Source organism: Oncorhynchus gorbuscha, linkage group LG10, assembly GCF_021184085.1.
Source record: "Oncorhynchus gorbuscha isolate QuinsamMale2020 ecotype Even-year linkage group LG10, OgorEven_v1.0, whole genome shotgun sequence".
NCBI classification, from domain to species: Eukaryota; Metazoa; Chordata; class Actinopteri; order Salmoniformes; family Salmonidae; genus Oncorhynchus; species Oncorhynchus gorbuscha.
Genome location: NC_060182.1, coordinates 85,063,085 through 85,089,664, shown reverse-complemented (window position 1 = coordinate 85,089,664; position 26,580 = coordinate 85,063,085). Strand labels below are relative to the sequence as shown.

At 40.9% G+C, this 26,580-nt stretch overlaps 2 protein-coding genes across 2 annotated transcripts in view; both read left to right on the top strand.

Moving 5' to 3' along the window:
• Nucleotides 1-10,007, top strand: part of LOC124046960 — a 28,143-nt gene extending 18,136 nt beyond the window's left edge. The window contains exon 16 of the mRNA XM_046367709.1: nucleotides 9,946-10,007. Within this exon, the coding sequence (XP_046223665.1) occupies nucleotides 9,946-10,007 (62 nt within the window). The remainder of the gene's footprint in view (nucleotides 1-9,945) is intronic.
• A 3,493-nt stretch (nucleotides 10,008-13,500) lies between these two features.
• Nucleotides 13,501-26,580, top strand: part of LOC124046661 (endoribonuclease Dicer-like) — a 63,229-nt gene continuing 50,149 nt past the window's right edge. The window contains 1 exon segment of the mRNA XM_046367288.1: nucleotides 13,501-13,628. The gene's annotated coding sequence lies outside the window, so the exon portion shown is untranslated.

Sequence of the window (26,580 nt, the reverse complement as noted above, 5' to 3'; positions counted from 1 at the left end):
ATGACTGTAAGTCGCTTTGGATAAAAGCGTCTGCTAAATGGCATATATTACCGGTACCGAGTTATAGACAAGGACTACCGGTACCGAGTTATAGACAAGGACTACCTGTACCGAGTTATAGACAAGGACTACCGGTACCGAGAGTTATAGACAAGGACTACCGGTACTGAGTTATAGACAAGGACTACCGGTACCGAGTTATAGACAAGGACTACCGGTACCGAGTTATAGACAAGGACTACCGGTACCGAGATTTATAGACAAGGACTACCGGTACCGAGTTATAGACAAGGACTACCGGTACCGAGTTATAGACAAGGACTACCGGTACCGAGTTATAGACAAGGACTACCGGAAGTTCTGTAGCTCAGTTGGTAGAGCATGGCGCTTGTAACGCCAGGGTAGTGGGTTTGATCCCCGGGACCACCCATACGTAGAATGTATGCACACATGACTGTAAGTGGCTTTGGATAAAAGCGTCTGCTAAATGGCATATATTACCGGTACCGAGTTATAGACAAGGACTACCGGTACCGAGTTATAGACAAGGACTACCGGTACCGAGTTATAGACAAGGACTACCGGTACCGAGTTATAGACAAGGACTACCGGTACCGAGTTATAGACAAGGACTACCGGTACCGAGAGTTATAGACAAGGACTACCGGTACCGAGTTATAGACAAGGACTACCGGTACCGAGTCAATATGCAGGGATACGAGGTAATTGAGGTAATTATGCACATGTAGGTAAGGGTAAAAGTGACAAGGCATTCAGGATAGATAATAAACAGAGTAGCAGCAATGTATGCAAAGAGTGAAAGTGTGTGTATGTGTGAGTGTGTGTGCGGTGTCAATATGTGTGAGTGTGTGTGCATGCGTGCGTGCGTTGGTGTCAGTGTGGTTGTGTGAGTGTGTAGGAACACTTTCACCAACAGAAGGGTGAATTTATAACGTGTGTGTAAGCTACGTGTAAAAGCCACATGATACATATAGGACTTCCTGTACAAAAGGGGATTTTAACAGCCTTATATGTGCATTTTGATTAAATAGGTTGCCTATACAGACATTGCATGAGATCTAGATGGGTTGTGTGGAGGTCTGCATGATCAAGGGACACAATACATACTTCCTTGTGAATGAAGTGACCTGGGAAGGCCTCAGAGAGGGCGTCGTACTTTTGTATCGGAACCCAGTCTGTCAAGTGCAATAAAGGACGTCTTGCCCTTTTGTCTGTTGTGTGATTTATTTGATCAAGACGTTTTTAATGCGTAACGCATGAGTAGAAGTCACAGCTCACAGCATTTCAGTGTAGCTTATGGAGTGTATTCGCATGTTCAGATATACGTTGGAAGTGTGTTTGGGAACATTCTAGTCAATGCCGCTGAACTTAAAAAGGCCTGCAGTGCCTTTTGCCTTCCCTTGAAGCCAATTGCGAACCTTTTTTTCGATAGCTAAACGACAGTGGACACAACTGGAGTCACATGTGCAAAACTCTAACTACAGTCTGCACAGCAGCAGTTCATGTGGACCAAACTCTAGTTCGTTTTTCATTGCTTGAACACAGTTTTCAAAACTCTACACACTTATCCCATGACTTTAACCACAACCTGCACAACACTGTGGATTTACAGCACTTTGTTCAAATGCTAACACACTGCTGTCAAAACTGTGAACCACACATTCAAAACGGAATAGATTTCAGCCTTGTGCCTTTCAAACACCGCTGATTGCAATTTCAGCTGAAAGGCTAAGCAGGTGTCTTGTTTTAGACTTGTTAGTGAACACACACACATATTACAGTATATATAGGTAGAGCTCAGAAAGACTCATTTTGGAAATGGAACAAGGAAGATGGGTTCGTGGAGGGAGAAGAGTGGCAGGGAGAGGGCGTTTGCGTGGAGGAAGACAAAGAAGACAAAAAGCTGTTATTTCAGATGAAATAAGGGCTACACTTATAGACCATGTTGTGAACCATGGTCTCTCATTGAGAGAGGCAGGGTTGAGGGTGCAACCCAATCTGCAAAGATCCACAGTGGCATCTGTAATGCAAATTTTCCATCATGCAAACAGGTGAGAGTTACATCCTTACAGTAAATGAAAACATTAGAGGAATCTATTTTGTATTGCAATTATAGAATATTTACACAGATATATATTACAGTAAGTTTGACTGTAAAATATATTTTTACAACAGGACCCAAAGGCTGCCCCCAACAGGGGGAAGAGGAAAAATATTTTCAGATGCGCAGGAAAATGCTATTGTTGACATGGTTGTTGTCAACAATGCAATAAAACTGCGGGAGATTCAAGATAGAGTGCTGGCTGATAATGATATATTTGAAAATGTTAATTCTGTCAGCACAACAACTATTGCTCGAGTCCTAAAGAAACACCAAGTTACAATGAAACAGTTATACACTGTACCGTTCGAGAGAAACAGTGAACGGGTAAAAGAGCAAAGATACCAATATGTCCAGGTAAGACGTCTGAGGTTACGTACACAGCTATACAAAATATTTACAGTTAAAAAAACACTAGTTAGAAAACACCTCCCAACATTTGAGAATGCTAAACCTTCCATGTTTGACGGATGCATAAAAATATGCCCCACCTCAGATAAACTGATATCGCGTCTATATGATGCTTTTCAATCTGTTAGCACACCTTCTACTGATGCCATCAAGGCAAAATGGGAGGAAGAACTAGGGACTGACATCTCAGTGGCAGACTGGGAAGAGAGCTTGGAGTATATCCACACATGCTCCATTAATTCCAGACATAGTCTCATACAATTCAAGGTATTACACAGATTACACTATTCCAAAACTAAACTGCATAGGATATTTCCTGATACATCCCCTACATGTGATAAATGTCAGGCCACGCAGGGTACACTACTCCACTGCTTTGCCCTATGCTCTAGCTTGCATGGTTATTGGTGTGGAATTTTAGGATCCTCTCTGAAGTTTTGGAGACTTCAATAGATCCAGACCCGCTTCTGATAATCCTGGGAGTATCTGAGTCCCTAAACAGATTAACCAACCCCCAAAAACAACTAATCTCGTATGGTCTCATCTCGGCAAAAAAACGAATCTTGTTGTTTTGGAAAAGGAGGGGAAGCGCCCTCTACCAAATTATGGCTCAGTGAATTGGCAAACACTGTACACTTAGAAAGAATTAGATATATTCTGAACAATAAATTATCAACATTTGATAAAATCTGGCAGCCTTTCCTCTCCTACTTGGACGAGTCGGCGCTGTGAATTTGTACTTATTAACGCACTCTCAATGGTAAAATTTTAATCTACCTTTGGGCAGCGTGTGCTGGCCCTACCACCCGAGCAGTTGGGAGGGGGGGGGGGGAATAGGGGATGGGGGATAGGGGGGACATCTTCCCTCTTTCTTTCTACGTGTCCTTGTTTTGTATGTCGTGTTCTGTATTATTTGTTCTGCACCCAGAACTCTGGGTCTTGTTGTTCCTGTATGCTCTTTTATGTTTAGATAAGAATTGTATACCTGTCATGTATACCTATACACCATTCTTGTGTGTGTTTAATAAAAATATTTGAAACAAAAAAACACTAGCATTTCTACAGTAAAACTGTGCACTTACTGTTTTTCAGAAAGTAATGGAGGTGGAAGCACTAGAAAGACCACATTCATTTTATTTATCGATGAAGCTGGATTTAACCTTGCCAAAACATGGCGCAGAGGAAGGAATGTTATAGGTCAAAGGGCCACTGTGGAGGTTCCAGGCCAAAGGGGGGGAAATATCACCATGTGTGCTGCAATGGCCAATGATGGTTTGCTTCTCAACACACCACTCATTGGCCCATACAACACAGAAAGGCTTATAGCTTTCCTAGAACAGCTCTATGCTCAGCTAGTGCCAGCAGAACAGGGGGGAGCCAGTAAGAAACCCCCAAGTTTTTGTCATAGTTTGCGATAACGTTGATTTTCACCACTCTGCAGCTGTCACAGATTGGTTTGCAGCACATCACAGATTTATGGTTTTGTACCTGCCTGCATATTCACCCTTCCTCAACCCAATAGAGGAGTTTTTCTCTGCCTGGAGGTGGAAAGTGTTTGGTCACCACCCACATGACCAAATGTCTCTTTTGGAAGCCATGCGTGCCGGATGTGAGGACACGAGTCCAGAGGACTGCCAGGGATGGATAAGGCACTCCAGAAGGTTCTTCCCCAGGTGCATGGCAAGAGAAAACATTAGATGTGATGTTGAAGAAAACCTGTGGCCTGATGCTAGAGAGAGGCAGGATTAGCCCCTCAATTATTTGTTCGAATTACAGTATGTACTTTTAGTTTCTACCTTTTTTTCTCATTACTGTAATTCTGTAAATTACTACAGACTATTGAAGCAAACTGCTAATTTTAATTTACCTTAAAGAATTGTTGTTCTAAAAATTGTAATAAATCATGTGAAAGAATGTCACTATTTTCTTTGAAGAAAATATTACTTTGTATGAAGTCACTGAAATTGTTCAAACTGTAAAGATGAAAAGTTTGTATTTTCTGTATTGGTGTTTGATGCTAGTGTTTTTACTCTCAGTGTGTTCTGAGTGACAGTGTGTGTTATCTCAGTGAGGGTTGTGCAGTGTTTTGCTGCACTGAGCGTGTTTTGAGCCATGTGTTAAGAGTTGTGTTGCTTGGAATGAGTTTTGCAGGTGATGAGTTTTGCAGGTGATGTTTTGCAGTTTTGCAGATGATGTGAACTGTTTAGCTCAGGTGACTGTTGGTAGTGCAGACTGTAGTTAGAGTTTTGCACGTGACTCCAGTTGTGCCCACTGTCGTTTAGCAAAAAAAACTGTAATACATACGGCCCCTGGCCTCAGTAACCTTGTGTATTCTGCCATCTAGAGGACAGCATAATCAGATGACTTGACACAAACAGAATGCATTTCACTAAGCCTACATTTTTGGTGTACATGTACAGTGAGGTCCAAAAGTAATTTCACAGTGACACATTTGTTGTTGTTTTGGCTTGGATTGGTGCTTTAAGTTGAGGGTATTTTCATCCGTTTCGGGTGAACCGTTTAGAAATTACAGCACTTTTTGTACATAGTCCGTTCATTTTAGGGAACCAAAAGTATTTGGACAATTCCACTTATATGTGTACTAAAGTAGTCAAAAGTTTAGCATTTGGTCCTATATTCCTAGCACAAAATAATTACATCAAGCTTGTGACTCTACAAACTTGTTGGATGCATTTGCAGTTTGTTTTGGTTGTGTTTCAGATTATTTTGTGCCTAATAGAAATTAATAGTAAATAATGTATTGTGTCATTTTGGAGTCACTATTATTGTAAATAAGAATAGAATATACACTGTGTACCAAACATTAGGAACCCCTTGCACCCCTACAAGGTGTCCACAGGGATGCTGGCCCATGTTGACTGCAATGCTTCCCACAGTTGTGTAAAGTTGGATGGATGTCCTTTGGAAAACCGGGCAGCATTGCAGTTCTTGACACAAATCGGTGCGCCCAGAACTTACTACCATACCCTGTTCAAAGGCACTTAAATATTTTATCTTGCCCATTCACCCTCTGAATGGCACACATACACAATCCATGTCTCAATTGTCTACACTGATTGAAGTGGATTTAACAAGTGACATCAATAAGGGATCATAGCTTTCACCTGGATTCACCTGGTCAGTCTACATTATGGAAAGACAGATTGACAGGATCGGTGGGTTCCCCGCGGGACAGTTGAGCTAAGGTAGGCTAATGTGATTAGTGTGAGGTTGTAAGTAACATGAAAATTTCCCAGGACATAGACATATCTGATATTGGCAGAAAGCGTAAATTCTTGTTAATCTAACTGCACTGTCCTGTTTACAGTAGCTATTACAGTGAATGAATACCATGCTATTGTATGAGGAGCGTGCATAGTTATGAACTTGAAAAGTTATTCATAAACCAATTAGGCACATTTGAGCAGTCTTGATTCAACATTTTGAACAGAAATGCAATTGTTCATGGTTCATAAAACTTTGCACATACACTGCTGCCATCTAGTGGCCAAAATGTAATTTGCTCCTAGGCTGGAATAATACATTATGGCCTTTCTCTTGCATTTCAAAGATGGTGGTACAGAAAAAAATGTAAGCATGTTATTTCTTTGTATTATATTTGACCAGATCTAATGCACTATATTCTCCTACAATAATTTCACATTTCCACAAACTTCAAAGTTTCATTACATTACATTTACATTTAAGTCATTTAGCAGACGCTCTTATCCAGAGCGACTTACAAATTGGTGCATTCACCTTATGACATCCAGTGGGACAGTCACTTAACAATAGTGCATCTAAAACTTAGGGGGGGGGAGGGTGAGAGGGATTACTTATCCTATCCTAGGTATTCCTTAAAGAGGTGGGGTTTCAGGTGTCTCCGGAAGGTGGTGATTGACTCCGCTGTCCTGGCGTCGTGAGGGAGTTTGTTCCACCATTGGGGGGGCCAGGGCAGCGAACAGTTTTGACTGGGCTGAGCGGGAGCTGTACTTCCTCAGTGGTAGGGAGGCGAGCAGGCCAGAGGTGGATGAACGCAGTGCCCTTGTTTGGGTGTAGGGCCTGATCAGAGCCTGGAGGTACTGAGGTGCCGTTCCCCTCACAGCTCCGTAGGCAAGCACCATGGTCTTGTAGCGGATGCGAGCTTCAACTGGAAGCCAGTGGAGAGAACGGAGGAGCGGGGTGACGTGAGAGAACTTGGGAAGGTTGAACACCAGACGGGCTGCGGCGTTCTGGATGAGTTGAAGGGGTTTAATGGCACAGGCAGGGAGCCCAGCCAACAGCGAGTTGCAGTAATCCAGACGGGAGATGACAAGTGCCTGGATTAGGACCTGCGCCGCTTCCTGTGTGAGGCAGGGTCGTACTCTGCGGATGTTGTAGAGCATGAACCTACAGGAACGGGCCACCGCCTTGATGTTGGTTGAGAACGACAGGGTGTTGTCCAGGATCACGCCAAGGTTCTTGGCGCTCTGGGAGGAGGACACAATGGAGTTGTCAACCGTGATGGTTTCCTTTCAAATGGTATCAAGAATATGCATATCCTTGCTTCAGGTCCTGATCTACAGGCAGTTAGATTTGGGAATGTCATTTTAGGCCAAAGTTGGAAAAAAGCTTCCGGTTTAATAATGTTTTGTATATTCAGTGTATTTCTGAATACTTCTACATTAATGTGGATGCTACCATGATTACGGATAATCCTGAAAGAATCGTGAATCATTATGAGTGAGAAAGTTAGATGCACAAAGATCATACCTGCAAGACATGCTAACCTCTCACCATTACCAATAACATGGGAGGTTAGCGGGGGGTTTTGATGCGGGGAGGGGGCATGATAGTTTAGTACAGAACCAAATCAACAAAACATTAGTTCATGTATAAATACTTTACTTTTGGACCTCACTGACACTTCTGTTTGCTGATTACATCTTCTTTTTGTATTGCTTGTAGAGGCATCAGAATGTCCCTTCTGAAACCAGCAGAACGGTACACAGGAGTCACAAATGTGGTATTTTATTAGGATCCCCATTAGCTGTTATGAAAGCCGCAGCTACTCTTCCTGGGGTCCACACAAAAGTCTTTGAATTATGCTTTACTGAAATATAAGAAGAATGCAAGGAATTCAATGTCTCTGTTGACAGACTAACACATTGTGTCTAGTGGATGGTGGCATAGTCAATGTCAAAATGAACTCTCTCAAACTAAACAGATGAATTATTTTCAATCCACACTGTCACCAGAGAAAAAACAGGGTGGTCTACTGGTCACAATCTTAGTGAAAGGGGGACATATTTTCTAAATTATAAAGTATATTAGAAATAATCAAAGTTTCAATCAAATGCTTTGTCTATTTTTGTCTTCTAAGTCGTATTGTTGACAACCTTCCATTATCAGCAACACCACAGGAATTAGCAATGGTAGGCTATCTTTGAAGTTGTCAATATGCAACAAGTTGAATAGTTTTTACCCTACCAGAGTTGGTGCCAGTTTCATTTCCAATTTTTTCAGACATGTAATTGTATTTTTATGGTTTATAACCTTGCCTTTATTTAACGGTTTGGAATAGAAATGGGATTGACACCGATTCTGCAGAGGAAAGTTTTTCACATGAGAGGGCAGATGGAACGACCTGCGATTCCACACTGGTTGTACCCTCTAGCAATGAGGAGATAACAAAACAGACTTCAATTACAACACAATGAAGCTACCCGATAATCAGCTGAATAGTATTTGCTTGTCACTGATTTTACTTCATGGAATTTATTGTAAAAAAATTAAAAACAAATTTAACATAACGTTTCCATCATGCTATACCTGTCTCTGATACTAATGTCATGACAACAAACGTCACCTTGACAACATGACAAAACGTGTATATAATTTGCATGAAATGTTTCATGACATTTTGGTGACTGACCTGTTCTTCACAATCCCAGTGGTCCATGTTGCGTCTGCCATACCCAACACCCAAAGGCACACACAGTGGATGACCACATTTTGTAGTGCATGTGTCAATCTTCAATTCCCTCTCATCTTTAAAGCTAGAGCAAATAAAGGCGATGGAGTCTTGGATGGTTACCCTTATAAGATATATAAAGGAAGTATTGTGAGTCCGTGAAGATGAGATTAAGAAAATATGTGTTCTTCTAACCTAGTTCTTCATGTTTGTCACATATCTGTGTGTACGCCAGTCTCATGATGATGTGACTTTGGCAGTCGCGTTCCACTCAGAGGGGGATCTCCTCAAAGCCGCGCTGATTCTCAGCCACAACAGGCAGCATGGCATTGTACTCTCTGTGTGTCTAAATGTGTGGGAGAGAAAACAAAGTACTATCAAATAATAACTATGAAATTATCCAATCACACATTTTTTCAATGCTTTTTTTGCCGGAGCCTGTTTGTAATATAGCCTACAATTATGTAATAATTTCAAATAAGTCCCACTCTATATTGTGGCACTGATATCTGAGTATTTACATGGTAATCTATAGAGTTATTATAGTGTAACAACCTAAGTACATACAGTACCAGTCAAAAGTTTGGACACACCTACTCATTCAAGGGTTTTTCTTTATTTTTACTATTTTCTAATAATGAAGACATCAAACCTATGAAATCATGCAGTAACCAAAAAAGTCTTCAAAGTAGCCACATTTGCCTTGATGACAGCTTTGCACGCTCTTGGCATTCTCTCAACCAGCTTCACCTGGAATGCTTCCCCAACAGTCTTGAAGGAGATCCCAAAAATGCTTAGCACTTTTTGGATGCTTTTCCTTAATTCTGAGGTTCAACTCATCCCAAACCATCTCAATTGGGTTGAGGTCAGGTGATTGTGGAGGCCAGGTCATCTGATGCAGCACTCCATCACTCTCCTTCTTGGTCAAATAGCCCTTACACAGCCTGGAGGTGTGTTGGACCATTGTCCTGTTGAAAAACAAATGATAGTCCCACTAAGTGCAAATCAGATTGGATTTTAGTATCGCTGCAGAATGCTGTGGTAGCCATGCTGGTTAAGTGTGCCTTGAATTCTAACTAAATCACAGACAGTGTCACCAGCAAGGCTCCCCCACACCATCACACCTCCTCCTCCATGCTTCACGGTGGGAACCACGCATGTGGAGATCATCTGTTCACCTACTCTGCATCTCACAAAGACACGGCAGTTGGAACTAAAAATCTCATCAGACCTACGGATAGATTTTCACTGGTCTAATGTCAATTTGTTGTGTTTCTTGGCCCAAGCAAGTCTTTTCTTCTTATTGGTGTCCTTTAGTAGTGTTATTTTGCAGCAATTTGGCCATGAGGGCCAGATTCACGCAGTCTCCTCTGAACAGTTGATGTTGAGATGTGTCTGTTACTTGATGTTACGTTCCCCAATTTCTGTGATGTTTTGGGTTTGTATGTGTCTATTTCAGGAAATGGCTTCTTAGATTCTGAACAGCCGATTGGTCGGTCCCATTACAGATTGGAGCTTTGACCCCGCCCTCTCGTCAGGGGATACAGCTGTCTGCAATTACCTACTCCTTCTGCAGCTTGAAAAGCCAGTGTTCCTTTGATAGGAGAGAGCTTATTTGTGTGTTGTTTTGGTATTTTGTAGCTGGTCCTGCAGAGGTATGTTTATTTCAGATGGACTGTTTTTGATTATTGAAACTGTTCATTTTATGTTAGTAGTTATTCTGTTTTTGTTCCCAGGGGGGAAGGCACCTTGAGAGTGTTTGGCAAGATACCTGTAGTATGTACTCTGTCTATGCACACTAGGTTAGACCTGGGCGGTTCACCCCCTGTACTTTGGTTGGCGCCCCAGGTGGAAAGAATATGTAAGTAGTACTCTGAAGCAGTTTATTTGTGCTGCAATTTGAGGTTGGTAACTAATGTATCGTCTGCAGAGGTAACTCTGGGTCTTCCTTTCTTGTGGAGCACCTCATGAGAGGCAGTTACATCATAGCACTTGGTTTCTGTGACTGCACTTGAAGAAACTTTCAAAGTTCTTAATTTTCTGAATTGACTGACCTCACAGTCTTAAGTTAATGGATTGCCATTTTCTCTTTCCTTATTTGACCTGTTCTTGCCATATTATGGACTTGGTCTTTTACCAAATAGGGCTATTTTTCTCTAAAACCCCTACCTTGTCATAACTGATTGGCTCAAACGGATAATTTGTGGCACACTTATTAATTGAAATGCGTTCCAGGTGACTACCTCACGAAGCTGGTTGAGAGCATGTCAAGGCAAAGATGGTGGGAATTTTGAAGAATCTCAAATATATTGATTTGTGGAACACTTACTACATGATTCTATATGTGATATTTCATAGCTTTGTACATTTACATTACATTTTAAGTCATTTAGCAGACGCTCTTATCCAGAGCGACTTACAAATTGGTGCATTCACCTTATGACATCCAGTGGAACAGCCACTTTACAATAGTGCATCTACATATTTTAAGGGGGGGGGGTGAGAAGGATTACTTTATCCTATCCTAGGTATTCCTTAAAGAGGTGGGGTTTCAGGTGTCTCCGGAAGGTGGTGATTGACTCCGCTGTCCTGGCGTCGTGAGGGAGTTTGTTCCACCATTGGGGAGCCAGAGCAGCGAACAGTTTTGACTGGGCTGAGCGGGAACTGTACTTCCTCAGTGGTAGGGAGGCGAGCAGGCCAGAGGTGGATGAACGCAGTGCCCTTATTTGGGTGTAGGGCCTGATCAGAGCCTGGAGGTACTGAGGTGCCGTTCCCCTCACAGCTCCGTAGGCAAGCACCATGATCTTGTAGCGGATGCGAGCTTCAACTGGAAGCCAGTGGAGAGAGCGGAGGAGCGGGGTGACGTGAGAGAACTTTTATTGTCTTCAATATTGTACAATAAAGAAACCCTGGAATGAGTAGCTGTTAACTTAACTGGTACTGTAAATGGTATCCTATTTGCTACGTAGTGCCCTACTTTTGACTAAGGCTCCGGTCAAACGTAGAGTACAACAAAGGAAATAAGTTGCCATAACCATGGTTACAGGACGTACCATGTCTTCAAGATGGATTATTCTCAGGGTGTAGGTGTGCTTGACCCTGCTTCCTCCAGGTTGTGTTGGTCGAAGGAACTCATGTCGTACTCCCAGACCATCCTGCTGGGGCTCTCTACTGGACCATAAAGTATGAACTTTACTACTGGGTTATGTCCCAAATGGCACCATATTCCCCATTTTAGTGTACAATGTTTGACCAGGACTCATAGGGTTCTACTCAAAAGCAATGCCTTATATAGGTGTCACGTCTACTCCCGGGTGCTCGACATCATCAAATCAAATGTATTTATATAGGCCTTTGTACATCAGCTGATATCTCAAAATGCTGTACAGAAACCCAGCCTAAAACCCCAAACAGAGGGGTCATCGGCAAGTCTCCTTCAACATGCGGTGTGCATACAGATACATACACAGCAGTGGAGGCTTTTGAGGGGAGGACAGCTTATAATAATGGCTGGAGCGACTGGAATTGCAAATGTATGGAAACCGTATGTTTGATATATTTGATACCATTCTGCTCCATCCATTATCACAAGCCTGTCTTCCCCAATGAAGATGTAACCTACCTCCTGTGATACACAAATGACAATGAGCATAATAAGAACAGTTACTAAATGGTAATTATTGTGAGTTTCTGTAAGTGAAAACAACCTGGTGAACAAAAATTAATCAAGTACCTGTCTGTTTCAATAAGCCAGTCGCAGTATGCTGAGTAATGGGACAAGACCAGATTTATCAATCACACCACTCAATGAACATTTATTAAATGTGCATTGGAACTTCTGCTTTTGAGAGGTGGACCACACAGGAGGCTGTACTCGGGATACCTACAATCAGTTGTGCAACTTTCACTGTGGGTGGGGGAAGACCCCACCCCACCCCACATTCTGAAATTAGATGTTTGTCAGTTTTATACTTGGAATGTGATACAAAACGAGGCAATGGTGTGGTTTAGGATCATGTGGATGCCTCCGAGCGGCAGGTAGGCTATTTGGAGTGTTTGTCCGGGAAAAAATAATACTTCTAATACCAACGTTGCACTCCTGTCTCCAATCAACACCTTAACACTTAACACAGAGACTTGATAACTGTGAAGGCACACTGCTATTGGTGTGGGACTATGGAGACAGCAGGTGCTCTGTTCTGTCTCCATCTTCTGGCACGAAAATGAACCAGCATGGCAGTGGACACAGATGTGTGATGCATTATCCAGAGCAACACCTATTAATTAAAAATGGACTAATCAGCTTATTGGCTACCATAAATAATATTAATTTAATAGATGCACCTTTACCCTGTTACACTACCTATTTCAGGGACTGGCATACTCATACAGTATAGGTGTAAAAACAACAAAAGAACCACGCAAAAACAAGTTTGGATTTATGTGATATTCAGTTGATAGATATATTTAAATTGTTTAAGAAATAAGTCAGTTCCTCTTCAGGTCTTGGTCACACATCTCATCTTGTCAAACCACTGATACAGTTATGTATATAGTGCTATTTCTATTGCTATTTTTTTATGACTATTTTCATGATTTTATTTCACTTAATCCTGAATGATTTTCACTGTACCCTGCAATCACAACTGCAACCCTGTATATGTGACTATTAAACACTGAATCTCCAAATGTCCCTAGATGGAACACTGCTGTTGCCCTTTTGCTTAAAAACATTTGTTTCAAGCAGGCTACAAAGTTGTGGAAACAAAATGTTATAGCTATTTTCCCTGTTTCTTTGTTATGCACAAATCAGATTTGGACATTTACTTACTTTAACATGAGGGGCCAATGTTGGGAGTGGGGGGGGGGGTCGTTTTATTTGCGTAGTTACTCTTTGGTTTTGAGGGGATTTGTATTCTCGACCACCACTCGCATGTCATCCAGGCTATGAAAATTACATTTTTTACGTAGCTAGCTACTTTACGCAAAAGTGTTGCATTTCGAAGGCCCAGGTGGAAGGAAGTCTTGACGGCGGTGGATTAGTTCCTGACAGCAGCAGCAGGAGGGAATGGTGGAAAGGGGTATCAGACGAAATAACAGGACCATTTCCTATCAAGACGGCCCAATACAAATATTTTATAGGTGAGGAAGTTTAACCGAAACACCCTGAATGCATGCTATTCCTTACTGGTGGCTATGTGCATGCCTTGTCACATCCAACTATGTTAACTAGCAAGCTAAGCTAGTCAATAATGTTAGCAAACTAGCTAGTTAGCATGGCTAACTTTGTTTCCACATGATTATTGCAACTTTGCATGTAGCCATCTCCATTAGACGTGTCAGACAAAACAATTGTGTACACTTATCTGTATTGTATCTATATTGGTTATATCTAGTCAATCAGCCAGTTACTAGCTACTTCGCTAGCCTGTGTCAAGTTCGGTAGCAAAGTTAGCTAGCTGCACGCGTGGGATTTTGACGTGTTGTTTGACTAGAACGCCATTGCATCAGCTATCAACTCTTTTACTAGTTATCAAACGATCAAATAATAAACATATTGTATGATTTGCCATGTATTTAGACGTTTCCCAATGTATACACGTGTTCTCGTGGACGTGGTTGTTTGCCACCAGCTTGTTGTAGCTAGCTAGTTAGCCAGTAGCCACCTGTGCTTAGCTAGCTTGCTAAATGCTACTGCAACAGACAGTTTTGTTATCATTCACTCGCCAGTTAGCTATTTCCTTTCAATGAAAGGCCAAGGTCGCCTTGAGGCCTAATTTAGAATAGCTCGTTCGCTAGTGTTTTTCCAAATTATTTCCCTAATTTCTAGTGGTAGTTTGGAATGTGTTGGTTGATGATTCTAAGCGAAAGTCGTCAGTTGCTAGTTAATTGTGCATAAATGTAGCTAACTATGTGCTATGTACACTTGTGTTGATCAGTTCACTTTTGGAAAATCAGTGGACTGGTTATGATGGCTCATTCATTGATAAAAATGTCCCCAGTCATATTGCCACAGTATGACTACCTGGGGTTGTGGCATTGAGTAACACCGAATCAAGTCGTTTCACCACAGAGCTAGTTACCAGTATATTTGGTTTCAATGTCTGATCAAAGAGTTCAGTTGCTCATGTGAATTTGACTTGTTTAAAGTCAATTTTATATACCACAGGCCTATACCCACCCACCCATGCTCAGTTGCAATATTAGCCCATGTTCCCGAATGTGAAAGCGGGTTTTGAGGTAGAGGGGGTTGTCACGTCACCATTTCCCCACATGTGCTTAGCAAATGTTTCTTCACACAAAACTGTTCTCTCTGTCACTAACCCCAAATGTGAGTTTCGGCAGAGTAACTTTTGACCAGGCCCCATTGGGTAGGGATGAGCTTTCCCAGGGTACTTAGGTACCAATACTATATGTTGGTAGTTGCCATATGGCCAAAACAAAAGAGAAAAAATTATTTCCTTTAAAATTTAAAGTGAAAACACAAACTACATTTAGTCACAAACTGTCTCAACAATTCAAAATGTTACATGGCCACCTTCAATTTAGAATTTATATCCAATTTAATGAACCATTTCATATACTAGAGCCTTGAATTTGGCCTCTGGTGTGACACAACAATTGTTAATATCAAGTTTTAATGATTCCCAAATAGACTAGAGAATTATTTTACACATGATTTAGTTACATCTTTTATATCATTAATTATATTATTGCATTTAAAATGAAAAACATTTCATTGGATAATAATGATGATAACCAAGTGTCTCACAATTACATTAAGATTCACTGGCATTAAACTAAACCTCGATAAAAAACAATTATCATACTTGTGTATTATGTTACCTGCCCCATGCTTAACAATAATTAATGACACTTTCAGAAGTTTCTGACCACTGTAAAAATGCTTCTAAACATCAGTTCTAAACATCAGTAATGGATCCTCATTAAATCATTTGAAGTGTACTCATTCAAATTTAGGGCTGGCCCCGAGAAGAAGAAAAAATCAGGTCTTCTATTCTTTTGACCAATCGAAACAGGTGCTGTTAGATTACAATATAATTTTTATGACCGTTTGGGACAATGTAAACAACACTAAATCAATTATAAGTGTACCAGAGTCTGTTGTAATGTTTTTTTTGTTAAGCCTTTATTACAACAAAGACTAAAAACAGTCACATTCATTTGTGAATGGAATTCCATAATGGAACGGTTTATTTATTGTGTAAGCTAATTATTCAAGACTCGCTTTATTTTAAAACATAATGCTTGATTGCATTTCAAATCATGAATGACTATTAGGCTGTGTGATTACATAATCGAATGATTGATACAGTAGCCTATATAAGTATTGAAATATAGGCCTAAGTTACGGTATTAAGACTAAACAGGATGCACTCTTAGGCCTACAGCTCAATGGTGATTATACTAGGCTGCTATACGCAGCCGATTAATGATAATGACATGTACTATTATAATGAACAAAATAATTGATGTAATAACAATAAGTAGATCAATAAAAAGGAGGGTTATTATTATAAATATAATTTATATATATATTATATATTTTTAAATTACACGGAATCAGTAAGCTATTAAACACACACTCAAACAGGCCACAGAAGCGGGATATGTCGTATTTCTGTGTAAAAAGTCTTAGGTCAGTTAGGATCACCACTTTATTTTAAGAATGTGAAATGTCAGAAAAATAGTAGAGTGATTTATTTCAGCTTTTATTTCTTTCATCATATTCCCAGTGGGTCAGAAGTTTACATACACTCAATCAGTATTTGGTAACATTGCCTTTAAATGGTTTAACTTGGGTCAAACGTGTTGGGTAGCCTTCCCACAATAAGTTGGGTGTATTGTGGCCCATTCCTCCTGACAGAGCTGGTGTAACTGAGTCAGGCCTCCTTGCTCGCACATGCTTTTTCAGTTCTGCTTACACATTTTTTTCTATGGGATTGAGGTCAGGGCTTTGTGATGGCCACTCCAATACCTCAACTTTGTTGTCCTTAAGCCATTTTTCCACTACTTTGGAAGTATGCTTGGGGTCATTGTCCATTTGGAAGACCCATTTGCGACCAAGCTTTAACTTCCTGACTGATGTCTTGAGATGTTGCTTCAATTTAGCAACATCATTTTCCTTCTCATGATGCCATCTATTTTGTGAAGTGCACAAGTCCCTCCTGCAGCAAAGCGCTGCCACCTCCGTGCTTCACGGTTGAGATGGTGTTCTTCGGCTTGCAAGCTTCCCCCTTTTTCCTCCAAACATAACGATGGTCATTATAGCCAAACAGTTCTATTTTTGTTTCATCAGACCAGAGGATATTTCTCCAAAAAGCACTGTCTTTGTCCCCAGGTGCAGTTGCAAACCGTAACCTGGCTTTTTTTTATGGCAGTTTTGGAGCAGTGGCTTCTTCCTTGCTGAGCGGCCTTTCAGATTATGTCAATATAGGACTTGTTGTACCTGGATATAGATACATTTGTACCCGTTTCCTCCATCTTCATAAGGTCCTTTGCTGTTGTTCTGGGATTGATTTGCACTTTTCGCACCAATGTACGCTCATTTCTAGGAGACAGAACAGATCTCCTTCCTGAGTGGTATGATTGCTGCGTGGTCCCATGGGGTTTACACTTGCGGTGTGTTACCTTCAGGTGTTTGAAAATGGCTCCCAAGGATGAAACAGACTTGTGGAGGTCTACATTTTTTTTTCTGAGGTCTTTGCTGATTTTATTTTGCTTTTCACCTGATGTCAAGCAAAGAGGCACTGAGTTTGAAGGGAGGCCTTGAAATACATCCACAGGTACACCTCCAATTGACTCAGGCTAATTGACATAATTTATCAGAAGCTTCTAAAGCCATGACATAATTTTCTGGAATTTTCCAAGCTGTTTAAAGGCACAGTCAACTTAGTGTATGTAAACTTCTGACCTACTGGAATTGTGATACAGTGAATTATAAGTGAAATAATCTGTTTGTAAACAATTGTTGGAAAAATGACTTGTGTCATGCACAAAGTAGATGTCCTAACCCTCTTGCCAAAACTATAGTTTGTTAACAAGACATTTGTCGAGTGGTTGAAAAACAAGTGTTAATGACTCCAACCTAACTTCAGATGTCAACTATTTATATATATATATATATATATATATGGTTGATTTCTAAAGCCAGATACCTTTAACAGTTAAGCTATTGATTCGACTTAAGTTGGGGTTTTCTCTCCTCAATTTTCTTAGACAATAAGACAAGGTCTCCTTATTCTGCTGCTATCTCCGCCACATTGTTATTATGCACATGGCAACATGGTCTAGGCAAAGGCGTCAATTCAACAGCGCACGAATGTGTTTCAGAACCTCGGACAGTGACCGCTATCCAATGCGGGAAAAAGCGCGTTTGTTATAATATTATGTATTAGTTTATTATTATTTATTATTATTTATTAGTGTTGCACCATTGTTATGTAATATAACCATATGATTTCAGAAACACATGTTTTAGGGTGATGGACAGTGTCATCCCCACGGCCTCCATGTTGGATCAGTCCACTCAGACAGGCGAGAATCAGACAGGTGTCTTGTATTTCCTCTGGTGTGACACGGTCTTCATGTCACATCAAGGGAAATAAAGCTGTCACACTGTTGGAAATCTCAGGCTGTATGGTCCAGTTTGGGCCTTAGTGTTAACAGTAGGCCTTCAGTATGATTTCACCACATGTTTTTGTTGCTTTTTATACTTTAATTGTCAACCAATATTGTTTTCATATATACATTCAAAAAGCATCACACCAAAGAACTAAGAAACTGACACCTTTTATGGCAATGGCAGAAAAGTGCAATATTTTGGTACATGTTTCAGATACAATCTGTTCAGGCCATGTGCTCCAGCCATGTCTTCTGTACTTCCTCATTGCAAGAGAACCCTCCCCAGCGCAATGGTGTCCAAATGCTGGGTCGTTATCTAATCCCATAATTGTCCCACCAAGTGGACTTTGCTTTAGGGACAAAATGTAATCAATCAAAACTATTTGGAAATGTCATGAATAGACTTGGACTATTGTTTTTTTGAAATAAACTTCTGTGTATTCACTAAAAGCATAGGTAAAGGGAAGTGTTATTTTTTCATGAATTTACTTAAGTTCAAAGTTCCATACCGTTACCTCAGACAGTCACACCATTGGACAATTGTCAAGTTTGGTTCAAAACTGTAAGAAAACATATAATACACTTCATAAATTTACTCGTGATCAAAGTAAAAAATCAAACCGATTTAAAAAGATGGAGAAAAAGCTATCAATGCTAAATAATGGAGTTTTGGTGCAGGGTACTGCCAACTAGCGCAAAAATCATTATCATATATTGTCAAAATGATACGATACAGTCAAAAATAATATCCCGAAATGTAACTGCAGTGTTGTTTGAGACCACCTAAAGTGAGACCACCTAAACCTAAAGCGAGACCAATTCAAGACCAGAGCGAATTGAGTCAGTCAAGACCAAGACCGGAGGGGAGGCGATGGGTTCGAGACCAAGAGTCATGACCAAGACCAGAAAAATGCGAGTCCAATTCAAGACCATGATTGTAATTTTGTCAAATTGCTATCATAATAAGAGTTAAAAATGTCCAGTACTTCTGTGGTCATATGTCAGAAGAACATATGGATTCTTTAGACATTTAGAAAAAAATGCATGCTGAGGTCAAGTAGGCATAGATATAAGGCAATTGCCATTCAACTGTATTTAGCCATATTTTTGAGTGACAGTGGAATCAACCAATCACATTTTGACTTTTGTGGGAATGTTTTTACAAAAACTTATAGAAACTTCTCTTCTCGAAGGCCAACAGGTCACTGCGCAATAGTGAGCAGGACTTTTACCACGGTTTTGCTAGCTAGCTTTTGTTGTAGTCTAGTTTGCTCCAGCTGCAGCAGGTGTTAGTTGTTGCCAATTTGTTAGCTTCAAGTGATTATCATCTGGTGAGTAGGACTGCTTTTTTTTATTGCAGCTCGCTTACTGTTAGCTATCTCTTCCAAAATAACTTGTTGGTTTAGATCACCTAAAGTTTAAATTAATGTGAGTTTTTTTTGTTGCAACGGGAAGTAATAGTTGTACATTTAGATTGGGAAATGCTTAGCCTAATGGTTGTGTTTTTGTGTTCTTATGATTGGGACCGGCTGGCCTTGTATGTCTGAGTGAATGGGCTGATTATCCTTTAACATCATGCTGTGTGTGATGGCTGTCTTTCTATCAGCCCTATGTGTTTTACAAAAAGTGCAGTCTCCAACATAGAGTGCGCTGGTATTACAGTTGCTGTCCTTTCAGAGTCACAAGCTTGTCACACACATCATTTTGATGTGTCACTCATAGTGTGACGGTGATGCTGTTAGGCTACCATAGGTTGTGTAGTTGTTGTCTTTGGTGGCGTTATCTGTGTGAGTGCTATTGATGTGAGTGGCAACCTGAAGCTCATCTCAGTCCTGTTTGTTTCATTTGAGTGCATTTAAGTTATGCTATGTCAGGGCTTGACATTTTTTTGCCACTTGTCCTTCAGACATATAGGACTGACAAGTCAAAAAGGAGACTGAAAATGGTGTTGTGTGATGCAAGAAATCACTTCACAAAACAACAAATTATTATCATTGGTATTGACAAAGGATGGCTGCTGCTGTCTGATCCCATGTGTTATACAGTATCTTTTGCCTTTGTGGCCTTAAGCAAGGCACTTAATCCTCTACAAAGTAAAATTTTGCACTGATAGGATACTGTATAAAACACGTGGTCCGTCAACCCTCTATCTGGAGAGCTACTGGGTGTTCAGGCTTTTGATCAAACCTTAGTCAGCTTAAGGTCCTGTTGAACAGCCGAGTGTAAAAAAAAAAAAATGTATATATATTTTTATATATATATATTTTTTTATAAATGTGGTGTATTCGCACAGGGTTGGTTGGCTAACCTGCACGCCCAGTAGCTCTACTGGAATCTCCTGGAGGATGGTTCGCTACCCTGCACTCCCAGTAGCTCTCCTGGAATCTCCTGGAGGATGGTTCGCTACCCTGCACTCTCAGTAGCTCTACTGGAATCTCCTGGAGGATGGTTCGCTACCCTGCACTCCCAGTAGCTCTCCTGGAATCTCCTGGAGGATGGTTTGCTACCCTGCATGCCCAGTAGCTCTCCTGGAATCTCCTGGAGGATGGTTTGCTACCCTGCATGCCCAGTAGCTCTCCTGGAATCTCCTGGAGGATGGTTTGCTACCCTGCACGCCCAGTAGCTCTCCTGGAATCTCCTGGAGGATGGTTGGCTACTCTGCATGCCCAGTAGCTCTCCTGGAGGATGGTTTGCTACCCTGCACGCCCAGTAGCTCTCCTGGAATCTCCTGGAGGATGGTTGGCTACCCTGCACTCCCAGTAGCTCTCCTGGAATCTCCTGGAGGATGGTTGGCTACCCTGCACGCCCAGTAGCTCTCCTGGAATCTCCTGGAGGATGGTTGGCTACCCTGCATGCCCAGTAGCTCTCCTGGAATTTCCTGGAGGATGGTTGGCTACCCTGCACGCCCAGTAGCTCTCCTGGAATCTCCTGGAGGATTACAACCACATGTTTTTTAAATGTATTTATAAAATATATTCCCTCATTCAATGAACCAGAGATCAAATGGCTACTGTTTGCGAGGTAGTTAATCTGAGATGTTTATCTATTTTGTAAGGTTAAAATATTCAGTGTTCAGGGGAGATCTTGACAGCGTAGGAGTTACTTGTCAATTAAGCTATTCTAAGAACATATATTTTTTTTTACTTTGTCAGAATGTCATGGCAAGTATTGAATAGAGGAGAATCCTAGCCAATTTTGAGCGTTTTACATCCGGAGTATGCAGCATTGGTTTCATCAACTTTGCACCTGTATCAACTGCGTTGGCTGTTTTCCGGTTATACACGAGTACCAGTGGAAAGTTATTTTACGACATGGGACATGACAATGATATTAATACATGCTAATAGTTAACTAGCGAGAGAACCAGCCAAACTACACTATGTTTTGAATTGGCTATCTAGTTAGTTTGAATGTCATTATTATACCTACTGTGCAATATTTCTCTCTTTTTCGCTGCCTCTCTCTCTCCCCCACCGGCAACGGCCTACTGGTACATGCAGGTGATGCACACACCATGACTTTTCCAGGATTTTCATTGCTGCTCAAAAATGAGCTATAACTGTGCAAGTAACTCGCTAGCTAGCAATGCATATCAACAAATGATGCTTTGATCTCAAAAACGTGTCTAGCAACTGCATGATTGAAAGACCGCTTGTGCCTGTCAATGCAGGCCTACAATAATTCTACTCCATACGCTCTGTAGAGATTGGGAGGACAGTGTGCAACACATTGCATCCGGAGGACACTGATTCAATTCGGATTGGAGTAACCTAATCGTTTGATATTGGGATTCTGGCAATTTAAATCTATATTTTTGTTGTCCGAGAATTTACATTTTTCCCCCCCGGGCAAACAGACTAGCGCTGATGTCAAGCTCTTTATATTTGTTATTTTTGAGTTTGGTACAACTTGTTGGAAGTTTTTTTTTCCCCCACTGAAGGCCACGGTTCACCACTGAGCAAACATGTCAAACATATCTATCTATAATAGATATAAAGACTGTTATAATCCCGTCCCCCCTTACCAATAGTGAGCGTGTAACTTTCAAACAACTCCCCCCACCCCCGTCTCCCCTTACTAATAGAGAGCGCGCAACTTTCAAACAACCCCCCACCCCCGTCTCCCCTTACTAATAGAGAGCGTGCAACTTTCAAACCATTCCCCCGTCTCCCCTTACTAATAGTGAGCACGCAACTTTCAAACAATTCCCCCGTCTCCCCTTACTAATAGTGAGCGCGCAACTTTCAAACAATTCCCCCGTCTCCCCTTACTAATAGTGAGCGAGCAACTTTCAAACAATCCCCCCGTCCCCCTTACTAATAGTGAGCGAGCAACTTTCAAACAATCCCCCCGTCCCCCTTACTAATAGTGAGCACGCAACTTTCAAACAATCCCCCCCGTCTCCCCTTACTAATAGTGAGCACGCAACTTTCAAACCATTCCCCCTAATCTATAAAATTCTGACGATCATGGCTAAGTTTAAAGATATTTTTTTACGAAAGTGAAGAACAGTAATGTTAAGAGTAAAGTAGGACGCCCAGGTTTCAACTAGGCGATAAGAGTTTCATGAAAGGAGTGTATACAGTGCCTTGCAAAAGTTTTCATCCCCCTTGGCGTTTTTCCTATTTTGTTGCATTACAAGATGAAATTTAAATGGATTCTTATTTGGATTAATGGACATACACAAAATAGTCCAAATTGGTGAATTGAAATGGGGAAAAAAAGAGTGGTGTGTGCATATGTGTTCGCCCCCTTTGCTAAGAAGCCCCTAAATAAGAGCTGGTGCAACCAATTACCTTCAGAAGTCACATAATTAGTTTAAAGTCCACCTGCTTGCAATCTGTCACATTATCTCAGTATATATACACCAGTTCTGAAAGGCCCCAGAGTCTGCAACACCACTAAGCAAGGGGCACCGCCAAGCAAGCGGCACCATGAAGACCTAGGAGCTCTCCAAACAGGTCAGGGACAAAGTTGTGGAGATGTACAGATCAGGGTTGGGTTATAAAAAAATATCTGAAACTTTGAACATCCCACGGAGCACCATTAAATCCATAATTAAAAAATGGAAAGAATATGGCACCACGCCTGCCAAGAGAGGGCCACCCACAAACCAGGCAAGGAGGGCATTAATCAGGGAGGCAACAAAGAGACTAAAGATAACCCTGAAGGAGCTGCAAAGCTCCACAGTGGAGATTGGCGTGTCTGTCCATAGGACCACTTTAGGCCGTGCACTCCACAGAGCTGGGCTTTACGGAAGAGTGGACAGAAAAAAACATTGCTTAAAGAAAAAAATAAGAAAACACGTTTGGTTTGCTAAAAGGCATGTGGAAGACTCCAAACATATGGAAGAAGGTACTCTGGTCAGATGAGACTAAAATTGAGCTTTTTGGCCATCAAGGAAAATGTTATGTATGGCGCAAACCCAACACCTCCATCACCCCGAGAAGACCATATTTTTCATTGGCAGGGACTGGGAAACTGGTCAGAATTGAAGGAATGATGGATGGCACTAAATACAGGGAAATTCTTGGGGGAAACCTGTTTGTCTTCCAGAGATTTGAGACTGGGATGGAGCTTCTCCTTCCAGCAGGACAATGACCCTAAGCATGATGTGCAAGTAAAGATACTGGGGTGCAAAAGAGCAAAACAAATAAAAAATAAAATAACAATATTGGGATGAGGTAGTTGGGCTATTTACAGATGGGCTGTGTACAGATGCAGAGCAGCTTACCGATTACTGACAGCTGATGCTTATAGTTAGTGAGGGAGATATGTCTGCAGCTTCAGTGATTTTTGCAATTTGTTTGTCATTGGCAGCAGAGAACTGGAAGGAAAGGCGGCCGAAGGAGGTGTTGGCTTTGGGATGACCAGTGAAATATACCTGGAGTGTGTGCTACGGGTGGGTGTAGCTATGGTGACCAGTGGGCTAAGATAAGGCAGAGCTTTACCTAGCAAAGACTTTTATAGATGACCTGGAGCCAGTGGGTTTGACTACGGATATGTAGTGAGGGCCAGCCAACGAGAGCATACAGGTCGCAGTTGTGGGTAGTATAGTTGTGGGTAGTAGCAGTTGTGGCTTTAGTGACAAAACAAATGGCACTATGATTGACTACATCCAATTTTCGGAGTTGGAGGCTATTTTGTAAATGACATCGCCAAAGTCAAGGATCGGTAGGATAGTCAGTTTTACGAGGGTATGTTTGGCAGCATAAGCGAAGGAGGCTTTGTTTCGAAATATGAAGCCGGTTTTAGATGTAATTTGGGATTGGAGATGCTTAATGTGAGTCTGGAAGGAGAGTTTACAGTCCATCCAGACACCTAGGTACAGTGGTTCCTCCTTTAAAAGTTGTCATACTGTGGCACACCGTGCTGCCTTGGCATTCTGTGGCACATCATTTAATTCTCACCCATTTTCTTCTGTTATTTTAAGTTATTGCTAGTTTGACCACCAGAGGCATCTTTGAGAAGTATTTGATAGTATTCCGTATTGACATTACCAGATAATTTAAGACCTTTTTTGTAATAACATAGTATATGGGATTGATTTCAAGAAATTTGGCTTAATTCATTTGATTAATATTATGTTTCTATTCAGAGAAAATCGAAACCCTCAGAGTTTCTATGGCGCTGTACAATGTGATGTCAGGAGGATTCTAAATAGTTTGCCTTCATTAGCCAACTTTGTTCCAATATTTCTGTAAATCAGTGATATTTATTCCCATAGTAATTCGTTATGGAATGGATCCATAACTAAATCAACATCTGCATTTTGAAAGAGGATTTTTTTAAACATTATTTTTTTTAACAAAATCTGTTTTTGTTTATTAGGCTACTGTGCAGTCGACAATCAATAAATACTGTAGTAAACATGGGAAAGTGCCTAATTCCTTACATAAGGGAGAGCAGGCCATGTCTGTAATACAGAATGCAGGGCATGCATTATTTCATAGTTCATAGTGATGTCTTCACTATTATTCTGCAATGTAGAAAATAGTAAAAATAAAGAAAAATCCTGGAATGAGTAGGTGAGTCTGAATTTTTGACTGGTACTTGCTTATTTAATTAGATTAATATTATGGTGTTTCTATTCCATGAAAAAACAAAAACCCTCTGGGTTTCTGTAAGAATGGAGAGGAAAATATGGCATCCTACAATATGATTCCATATGTGTTATTTCATTGTTGTGATGTCTTCACAACATAGTTGTGATGTCTACTACAGAATTCTACATTAGACATTAATCAACACTAGTGAGACTCATTTCGCCTATGGTAGGCCTACAGTATATTGAAAAAAAGAATTAAATGCCGCGACTCTCCGCCAATAATTACATTTAGAGGATTGGAGGACTCTATATTAATATCTAAGGGGCATTTTCCGTTAGGATCTGTGAGAATATCTGACAATATCTAAGGGTCTTTTATATAATTCTAAATTAATTTATTATAATAATCACTTTAAAGGGTAATGATATTTAGGAGAGTTTGTTTTCATTTAACCTAGAGTGAGCAGTCAACACACATCTCAGGAATATGGCATATTTGAACAAGTAATTCGTTATGGATCCAAAACTAAATAAACATCAGCATTTGAAAGAGTATTTGAATCGTTATTCTATTCAAGAAAGCATAGTTGCTGATGAAGAAATACAATACTGTACAGTATTCGGGTGGCAGGGTAGCCTAGTGGTTAGAGCGTTGGACTAGTAACCGGAAGGTATGGTGACACGGTACAAATCTGTCGTTCTGCCCCTGAACAGGGGCACTGTTCTTAGGCCGTCATTGAAAATAAGAATTTGTTCTTAACTGACTTGCCTAGTTAAATAAAGGTAAAATAAATATGGACAGTAAAAGCATTTTGAAGATATAAGCTGCATTTTTGTTTTTTAGGCTACTGTGCAGTCTGACAAATAAACATAGAATACAGTACCGTAATTTCCGGACTATACGCCGCTACTTTTTTCCCACGCTTTGAACCTCGCGGTTTGTACAATGCCGCGGCTAATTTATGGATTTTTCCCGCTTTCACAAGATTCATGCCGCCAATAAACTGAGCACTGTCACATAATGTGACATAAATCGAGCGAGCTCAAACTTCCCATCATTCTGATTACGGTAGTCATTTTGTCACCCTCATCATGGCAAAGACACGGAGAAATGCATATGATGCAGCTTTCAAGTTGAAGGCGATCTGGCTGTTGGAAAGGAAATAGAGCTGCTGACAGCGTGGAGCATTGTCAAAAAATCCACTATCATCAACGGGTTTCGAAAGGCTGGACTGCTGCGTGTTGAAGAGGGCAGCGATCCAACATCGGATGAAGCAATTCTGAGGCTATTCAACTCTGACACCGAAGGAGATGACTTCAGTGGTTTCAGTGCACAGGAGGAGGTGTGACCAATCACTTTCTTGGTAGGTTACTGTTTACTGCTATTTTATTTATTTTTTG